Here is a 9601-nt window from a genome sequence, read left to right as displayed (position 1 = left end):
CTCTTTCACCAAGGACTGGATCACAACCATTGTGGATAAAAGCTCTTATTAACCCTTGAAGACAGGAGGGGCTGGAGAGAAACTGCCAAATGAGAAAATGTGAAAGGGAACCGAACAATGTGCTTTGGGGAAACAGGCTACTCAGGGTGGTGACCCTGGGAATGCAGCTGACCATCAGCCAAGACAAGCCCCTGGGCCTCCTGGACATTCCTCTGATAAATCTGAAAACAGACAGCTTTGCAGGAGAAACTAGAAAATCCCCAAATTCACAGGCCCTACAGGCTAGGGGCTGGCCTTAACTCCCCCTAACTCTATTCTACAGATGAAGACAGTGAGACTAGGAGGTTGGAGAGGGCCTGGTGAGTGAGTCTGGTCTCTTCTGTTTCTCTAGACTTGAACTTGACTTAGCAGGAGGGTGGGGTGCCATCTGAAGGTGGAGGAGAATGCATTCTGTCCCCCAGGCTCCACCGCAGCCACAAACAGACCAGTGGCCAAGTCTCAATGTTTCTTTCTTTATTTCCTTTCTTTTTTTTTTTTTTTTTTTTTGAGACAGAGTCCTGCTTTGTCACCCAGGCTGGAGTGCAATGTCGTGATCTCAGCTCACTGCAACCTCCACCTCTTGGGTTCAAGTGATTCTTCTGCCTCAGCCTCCCGAGTAGCTGGGATTACAGGCACCTGCCACCATGCCCGGCTAATTTTTGTATTTGTAGTAGAGACAGGGTTTCACCACGTTGGCCAGGCTGGCCTTGAACTCCTGACCTCAGGTGATCCACCCGCCTCAGCCTCCCAAAGTGCTGGGATTACAAGCGTGAGCCACCGCGCCCAGCCAGGGTTTCACTCAACTGGGTGGCTCCCTTGGAGTAAGCACCCCCACTGCTCCGCATCCTTCCCCCCTTTAAGAAGAGACCAGTCCTTGGCTCATGCTGTTCATGGGATTTATTGCCATTCCCCTAAGGTCAGCAGGGGAAGGGGACACCAGCCACACCTCACCACAGGCATAGGTGGCACTGAGCCACCTGGCACTATCTCCACATGCTCCACATGGAGGGGTGCTTCCTCACTCGCAGCAGCTGCACTTCTCTGCCTCTGCCTCAGCCCCCTCTCCGCCTTTGCACACACAGTCCTTGGCACACTTCTCACACTCCGCAGGGCAGCAGGAGCAGCAGCCTGCAGATAAAATGGAAGATGACCAGTCTGATGCACACTCCCGCAATCTGTCCCCATCAAAGGGGAGGGAAGGGTGCTGGGTGGGGAGTCATCCTCCTTCATTCAGCCAGGGCTGGTCACAGCCCCCTTCTTAGTCTTGCACCTGCTCTGACTCAGCATCTACGTCGCGGCAGTGGCATCCTGCACCACCACAGGAGAGAGGTACCCAGGAAATAGACCAGAGCCCCTTGGGTGGATGCCAGGAAGTCCTGGGGGCTGGTGGGCTTAAGCCCAGGTTAGGTGGGTACTAGGCCTTAAGGAGAAAGCATCACAGGGTAAACCACCTTGAAAGGGGCCTTGAAGGATAAACTTGGGAGGGGCAGATATGATACAGATGTAGGGGGCCCAGGAAAGCCGTGGGGAGGGAGTGGGGACCTGTGCCTGGTCTTATACCTAGGGAAGAAGGGAGCCTTCCTCCCACCTCTTACTCTCTATGCATATTACACTGCTGTGAGCTGGGGAGATTCTGAGATCAAACTGAGAGGATCTGTAAGGCCTGAGAGAGGCCAAGGGACCGGAACTCCAGAGCTGAGCCCCAGCCTCACTAATGGCTTCCCCAGGTTTTGGGGGTTTTGAGGGGTGGGGCGGGAAAGACTGGACCAGTGTAGCAGTCCTCAATCCCAGCTGCCATTGGAGTCTTCCGGGAATTTACAAAAACCTCTCGTCCCATGCCTAGGCCATCAATTCCTGGGTGTGGGGCAAGGGCATCTGTATTTTAATGTCTTCCCGGGTGGTTCTGTTCCAGCAAGAGTCAGAAACCACGGGATCGGGGCCTGGCGGTCTCTCCGTATCCTGCGTATCCTGCGTGGTGAGACACCAGCTCCGCAGAGCAGAGGGGGCGGCGGCAGAGGGGAAGGGTCCCCGCACTCACTCTTCTTGCAGGAGGTGCATTTACAACCCTCGCACTTGCAGGAGTCCGCGCAGGTGCAGGAGCCACCTAGAGAGGGCGACGCCACAGGAAGGGTTAATGTGGACAAACTCGGGTCCCCACGCCTGTCACGAGGAGATGGGGTACCAAGTCTCCCTGTTCTCCGCGACACAGGTATGCCCACCTTTCAGGAGGTGAAGAATAGGGAATCAGGAGCCCTTCCCCCAAGTGTCCTTGAGCGAAGGCGCGGGGCGTGGGTTTTTTTTTGCAGGTACGAGGGCGCACAGTGCCGCAGAATGGGAGCGGGGGCGGGGGCTCACCAGAAGGGCAGGGGCAGGTCTCAGGGTCCATGTCGAAGCGAGCAGCAGCTGGAGGCTGTGAACGGGCTTCTCCAAGCAACTGGACGCGCGGCTTGGCTAGTGGCAGCAGGTGGCGATGCTTTTATAGCCCCGGGCGGGGGCGCGCATGCCAAGCCCGCTGGGCGCCCGCCCCTGCGCACCGCGCCGGCTCTTTGCGTTTGTGCACTTGGGCTCCGGCGCACGCACTGCGGCATCTGTCCCCTACCCCCGCCGTGTGTGTGCACGGCCGGGGCCCGCTCGCCCACGCCCGCGCGTGCGCCCCCACTCCTACCCCGCAGTCGCTTGCACGACCCACTCGCCGCCGCCACGCGCGCGCTGCCAGTCCGCTCCCCGCGTAGGTCCCGTAGGGGACGTGCCCGCCGCAGCAGCAGCCACTGCGTGGAAGCGCGCACGTACCATCTCCGAAAGTGGAGGAAAAGGGGCTTTGCGTATTTCCCAGCTCTTCCCTTCCTCTCCTCCCCTTCATTCGAGAATTCTCCGGGATGCCAGATCCGTTCAAATGGGTTGCTGGGCTGGGGGCAGAAAGAGGCTCCTCATGTTGAACCCGACACTGACTCTTGCACCCTCTGAGTGCCACTGGCAAGGGGCGTGTTCCATTTCCCGGCTGTCCCGCCTGGCATCTTCAGGTCCTTGACTCCTAACCCTCCATCGTAAGATAAGAAAAAGTGAGGCCAGAGAAGCGGGAATGTGCATAGGTCTCAGAATGAGCCTGAGGCCGAGCCAGGCCTAGAACTCAGAACTCAGGTACCTAGAGGGATTGTCAGTGGGGGGCATGTTAAAATCAGGGCAGCTTGGTGAGATTTTTCTATTTATAAAAAGGAGGCCGGACATGGTGGCTCACGCCTGTAATCCCAACACTCTGGGAGGCCGAGGTGGGCAGATCACCTGAGGTTGGGAGTTGGAGGCCAGCCTGACCAACATGGAGAAACCCCATCTCTACTAAAGATACAAAATTAGCTGGGCGTGGTGGCAGGTGCCTGTAATCCCAGCTACTTAGGAGGCTGAGGCAGGAGAATCACTTGAACCTGGGAGGCAGAGGTTGCAGTGAGCCCAGATCAGGCCATTGCACTCCAGCCTGGGCAACACAAGAGAAACTGCGTCTCAAAAAAAAAAAAAAAAAAAAAATTATCTGGGTGTGGTGGCATGCACCTGTAGTCCCAGCTACTTGGGAGGCTGAGGCAGGAGGATTACTTAAGCCCAGGAGGTTGGGGAGGCTGCAGTAAGCCTTTTTGCACCACTGCACTCCAATCTGGGTCAGAGCAAAATCCTGTCTCAAAAAGAAAAGAGAGCCTAGGTAAAATAAGATTGATAAATATTTATATGAATATAAGGGATTTCGGTGCAAAATGAAAGGAAAAGAGGTCTAAGCTGCCAAGGAGAATCATTTGTGACTGAGCAGGGTAGTGTGAGTGAGAATGAGACCCCGAGAAGTGGAGAGGAGAGAGGTCATTGAAGTTTGGGGGCAGCAAAGAAGGGACCAGAGCTGGGAGAAGACTTCTGTAAAAGGCATTTAAAAAAAAGTTATTGTGAAGTGTTTGACTGTCACTGTCTCTGCTGTCCCTCTGAGACTTTCTGAAAATCTTCCTTACTTGCCAGTGCTTTCACAGAAGGGGCTGTGTTTCGGGGTAGATGGAGTCGAGCATTAAGATGACTCCCAAGGCCAGTGGCTCATGCCTGTAATCCCCATATGCTTTGGGAGGTCAAGGTGAGAATCACTTGAAGCCAGGAGTTTGAGACCAGCCTGGGCAACATAGTAAGACCCCATCTCCACAAAATAAATAAATAAAATAAAAATTTTAAAAATTAGCCAGGAGTGGTGGGGAGCACATGTACCCCTAGCTACTTGGGAAGCTGGGGTGGGACGATTGCTTGAGCCCAGGAGTTTGAGGCTGCAGTGAGCTCTGATCACACCACTGAACTGTAGCCTGGATGACGGAGCAAGATCCTGTACCTCCCCGCAAAAAAGATGGCCCCCAACTGAAGGCAGGGACAGAGGAGGTGTTTGACAAAGAACTACTCACACTGGAGTAACCCAGTAAGGAAATTCATCCTGAGATAAGAATTTTTAAAGCAAAGCCCGCACTGGGCAGGGCAAGAGCAGCTGCATGCTGTGCTACCACAGGAGGGCTACCCAGGCCAACCAAGGCTAACCAAGGTCCAAAATAGAGCCTTGTATGGAGAGTCGGAGGCTGTATTCCAGTGTAGGCTCTCACATGGACAGTGTAGGTTCTAGCCACTGGACAGTTGGAATATCAGATCTCAGAGTTCGCCAACTCTAGCATGAGCCAGTCATCTGTTTCTTTGCTTTCATTTTGCCTAAGGGCACTGTGACCTCTAACTTCTTTGCTCTAGGCCCTGAACCTCAGGGTTTCTGTATCTAGGACCTTCACGCTTGGGATACATTCACCCAAAGCTGCCTACCCCGCAATCTCCCTCAGGCCTCTCAGATTTCTTTGGGATTGAGGTTTCAGAGCTGGCATAGCAACCTCCTTCCTGCCCCAAGGATGGCCAGGATATTGAGGGGTCTGAAAACCACAGCATCTTTCTGATACCCCCTACCCCTCGTCCTTCATGTGGCCTTCAGTTCTCAGCCTCTGTGAGAAGCAGGCCATGCGGGTCTATCATTCCAGGAGGTCCCTTTCTCCCCTACCTTTATCCTCTCTGACCCCTTGTTAATTCTTACATCTCGAAGTGGCCGGGCGTGGTGGTTCACACCTGTAATCCCAGCACTTTGGGAGGCAGAGGCGGATGAATCATTTGAGGTCAAGGGTTTGAGGCCATGCTGGCCAACATGGTAAAACCCCATCTCTACTAAAAATTCAAAAAAAATTAGCCAGGCATGGTGGTGGGTGCCTGTAATCCCAGCTACTAGGAGGCTGAGGTAGGAGAATCGCTTGAACCCAGGAGGCGGAGGTTGCAGTGAGCTAAGATAGCACCATTGCCCTCCAGCCTGGGCGACTGAGCCAGACGCCATCTCAAAAAACAAACAAACAAACAAAAAGCTCGAAGTTATCTTGTCTATGTTTCTGTAGCCTGTGATTCTCTTTCCCCAGATAACCATGCAAGTCACTCCCTTCTTTCTTTACTTCTTCTTCTTTTTTTTTTTTTTTCCCTGAGACAGAGTCTCGCTCTGTTGCCCAGGCTGGAATGCAGTGGCTGATCTTGGCTCACTGTAAGCTCCACCTCCCAAGTTCACGCCATTCTCCTGCCTCAGCCTCCCAAGTAGCTGGGACTACAGGCACCCGCCACCATGCCAGGCTAATTTTTTGTATTTTTAGTAGAGACGGGGTTTCACTGTGTTAGCCAGGATGGTCTCGATCTCCTGACCTCATGATCTGCCTGACTCGGCCTTCCAAAGTGCTGGGATTACAGGCTTGAGCCACTGCGCCCGGCCTTCTTTCTTTACTTCTAAGTCTTTGCTCAAATCTGCTTTCTCTGTGAAGCCAGTCATGATCACACTATGTAAAATTGCATGCTTCGACGCCCCAGGACTTCTCATCTCCTTTACCTTGCTCTATCTTCCCTTTTTCCATAGCATTTAACATTCACAAGCAAACTAAAAAATTTACTTATTTGTAATGATTATATGTTGTCTCTCTTCTGCTAGAATTTAAGCAAGAAAGAGCAAGGATCATTGTTTTTGTTCACTGGTGTCTCTGGAGTGCCTATAACAGTGCCTGGTACGTGATAGACATTCAAGACACATTTACCTGATGAGCGAAAGAATGAATGAATGAGCCTGAGGTTATGCTAGCTGAGTTTACAGTGTGACTCTGCCGCTTAACAGTAATATGGCAGCCGGGCATGGTGGTGTGCACCTGTAGTCCCAGCCACTTGGAAGGCTGAGATAGGAAGATCATTTGAGCCCAGGAATTCAAAGCAAGCCAGGGCAACATGGCAAGACCCCTTCTCTCTCTAAAGCAAACAAACAAACACACACCATAGCAAGTTACTAACTAGGTCAACTTGACATTTCTGTGCCTTGAGTTGCTCAACGGTAAAATGAAAATAATAGTAATAGTAATAATAGTTCCTGCTTAATCGATTTGTCAGGGACTTAAATGGGATGGCATTGGGAAAAGACTTAGAGCAGGGTCCTCACCACATTGGTTCTCACCATTTACAAATGAAGAGGTCAGGTGAGGACTCTGCAGGGAGCCTGGGTTCCTAAAGCTCCTGCTTGACACCTAGTCTCATGGTTGGCCTCAGCTCTGTGCTTCCGGAGACATAGTCACCTGTGGCCTGTAATTGGTACAGTACTGCAGATGTCAGCATGGGCCACCTGAGTCACAGACATCAGTCCTCAATCCAGACCTTGTACCCAATCCTAGAGCTTCCTGGGAGAAGGGAGTTCACAGAAACTTTTACTTTTTCAATTTGACTGGGCCAAGAGGCCAGACCATTAGGCTGAAGGGTGGAGATCACTCAAGGTCACACTAAGGGATGGAAAATCCCCAGATGATCTCAGAAAAAAAGCAAGACCCCAGCAAACCCCACACCCTGATGAAATTGGTCCAGTGCAGGATTAAGACTGTTGCATCGCTCTCAAAGAGTTTCCCAATTTACTATCCTGGGACTGAACAACTGGCTAGGATTTTAGGATCCTGGGCGTACAGTATACAAAAAGAGTTTGCAAATATGCAAATCTACAAATAAAGTCATTTCTTGGAGAAATCTGGATGTGTTAGTAGAATGAATGTTGAATGAACAATTTTGTGCACAAGGCAGCTGAAGCTAGAGAAAGGGCAGGGGTCTAGAAGTTCCGTGGTTTCCAGTTTCAGCTTGTCTAGTAAGTGGTGTAGTGAACCCAAGGAAGCCTCTCCCCAATTTGTGCCCCTCTTTTCACATGGGTTGACCAGATGACTGCTAATGGCTACTATGGACAATGTCTTCCACTTGCTGGGAGTTTACCAGGTACCAGGTACCATATAGAGCACCGTGGGGAGCTAACCTCATGTTATCTCACTGACTGCTTCACATATTATCTCATGGACTCCTTCCAGTTATCCTTATGGTAGGCATTGTTAACTCCGTTTTGTAGGGAAGGAAATCGAGGCTCAGAGTGATTCAGTGGCTTGTCCTGCAGGCAGACCCTGGACTTAAATCTAAGTGCATTACTTTTTAGCCTGCCCTGATGTCTTTACTTCAATCCACTATGAATTCTAGTTATTAGGCATGCTACCCGCCAGGCCCCTGGATAGTTGATAATGCTTTGATACCCCAATCAAACTTTACAGAATTGCGGAATCTTCATCTGCAACAAAGAAAGTCATCCTGCCTCCTCTCTCTACCCACAAGGCAGGTCCTCAACCTCTGGAAATGCCCCATTCAGGCCCTACATGACCTGCACCAGTTCTGACTCAGCCCACAGCCTGGCGTGTGATAGTGTACATGGTTTCCCACAGAAGAGGACATCAAAACACTGACTTTAGGCCAGGCGTGGTGGTTCACGCCTGTAATCCCAGCATTTGGGAGGCCAAAGCGGGTGGATCACTTGAAGTCAGGAGTTTGAGACCAGCCTGCCCAACCTGGTGAAACCTCGCCTCTACTAAAAATACCAAAATTAGCCGGGCGTGGTGGCAGGCGTCTGTAATCGCAGTGACTCGGGAGGCTGAGGCAGAAGAATCACTTGAACCCAGGAGGCATTGCAGTGAGCTGAGATTGGGTCACTGCACTCCAGCCTGGGTGACAGAGTGAGACTCCATCTCAAAAAAACAAAAACAAGAAAAACAGAACAAAACAAAACGAAACACTGACTTTAGACCTCTCCGTGAAGGTAGATTCTCCATTCCAAGCAGATCCTGGCCTGGACCAAGTTCCAGCCCACAACAACCTGCTCCCAGCACTGATATCCAGAGGAGACCAAATCTCTGAGCCTGGTGCAGTCACTGTGAGCCACAGGAACTAGCTTCTGGGGGCCTACATTCTTTGGGGTCTTTTGTGATGTCGACTTCCCAATTGTCACTGGATCATTGATGCCCGGAGATCTTACCCTCAAGTTGGCAAAATGCCCCTCCTCCCCTGTCCTATCCTTTATGGAATCCTAATTAGGGAAAAGGAGTCAGACTGGTGGAACCAGAGAGAGCAAAGAGAGAAAGCAAATAAGCTCTAGGTCTACCTTGGCCTGTGCAGATAACGTACATAACTTGCAGACTTCCCACTTACCATTAAACGCCTCAATTTATCAAACACCCCCGCTGAGGACAGAACGTAAGTTAAGCTCCCTGCTGCTCCCTATCAGCCCAAGTTCCATTCTATAAAATCCTCAGAAAGCCTTTGCTTCCTTGCAGTCAGCTCCTCTTCTGCTGGTTTTGCCAGTTGCTCCCCAGCAATGTATTTTCATACTTTCTTTAATAAATTTGCCTTTCTTTATCTACAACTGTCTTGGTAAATTCCTTTACCCCTACACCCCTGGCCCAGATAGCTATCGCTCTCCTGTGACCTCCTTGCCCCACTTACACCAGGGTCTGAGTAGGGATCCTGAGATTCTTTCTGAAAACTCATCCCATGAGTACCATCTGCTTGTTTCAGCAGATGAGGAAACTCAGAGACAGCATAGATTTTGTCCAAAGTCACATAGCAAAGTTGTAATGAAGCCAGAACCTGAACCATGTCTTTTGACTCCAAGCCTGATTCCACTGGTCTAGCTTCCCAAAGTGAGATGAGTGTATGAAATAACCTTGAATCACATTAAAAAGTATTCTCTTTTCAGTTCTTAATGAATCTTCCTGGTTACTCCAAGGAGACTCAGTTTGGAGCTAAGATGCCTTCAGTGCCTCCACTTCTCTCTCTCAGCACCCAGCTTCTCTTCTCTCTCTCAGTGCCCAGCTTCTCCTCTCTCTGTCTCTCTTTCCCTCCCTCCCTCCCTCCTTTTTCCTTGAGACAGGGTCTTGCTCTGCCACCCAGGCTGGAGTGCAGTGGTACAATCATGGCTCACTGCATCCTTGACTTCCCTGGCTCAAGCGATCCTCCCACCTCAGCCTCCTAAGTAGCTGGAACCACAGGTACACACCACCATGCCCAGCTAATTTGTGTGTATGTGGTTTTCGGGGTATTTTGTTGTTGTTTATTTGTTTGATTGTTTGTTTTGGTAGAGTCAGGGCTTCACCATGTTGCCCAGGATGGTCTGGAACTCCTGGGCTCAAGTGATCCTCCTGCCTCAACCTCT

At 51.0% G+C, this 9601-nt stretch overlaps 1 protein-coding gene across 1 annotated transcript; it reads right to left on the bottom strand.

The window, feature by feature from the left end:
• Positions 1–921: 921 nt before the first annotated feature.
• Positions 922–3004, bottom strand: MT3 (metallothionein 3). The gene is made up of 4 exons (XM_007993351.3): positions 2830–3004; positions 2395–2490; positions 2078–2143; positions 922–1167 (listed from the first exon to the last, which is right to left on the bottom strand). Exons 1-4 carry the CDS (start codon positions 2897–2899, stop codon positions 1058–1060), a joined length of 342 nt encoding a protein of 113 aa, XP_007991542.3. The 5' UTR covers positions 2900–3004; the 3' UTR covers positions 922–1057.
• Between the last annotated feature and the right edge of the window lie 6597 nt (positions 3005–9601).

Source organism: Chlorocebus sabaeus, chromosome 5 (assembly GCF_047675955.1).
Source record: "Chlorocebus sabaeus isolate Y175 chromosome 5, mChlSab1.0.hap1, whole genome shotgun sequence".
NCBI classification, from domain to species: domain Eukaryota; kingdom Metazoa; phylum Chordata; class Mammalia; order Primates; family Cercopithecidae; genus Chlorocebus; species Chlorocebus sabaeus.
The sequence above is the reverse complement of the archived record's forward strand: the minus strand, read 5'-3'. Positions and strand labels throughout refer to the sequence as shown.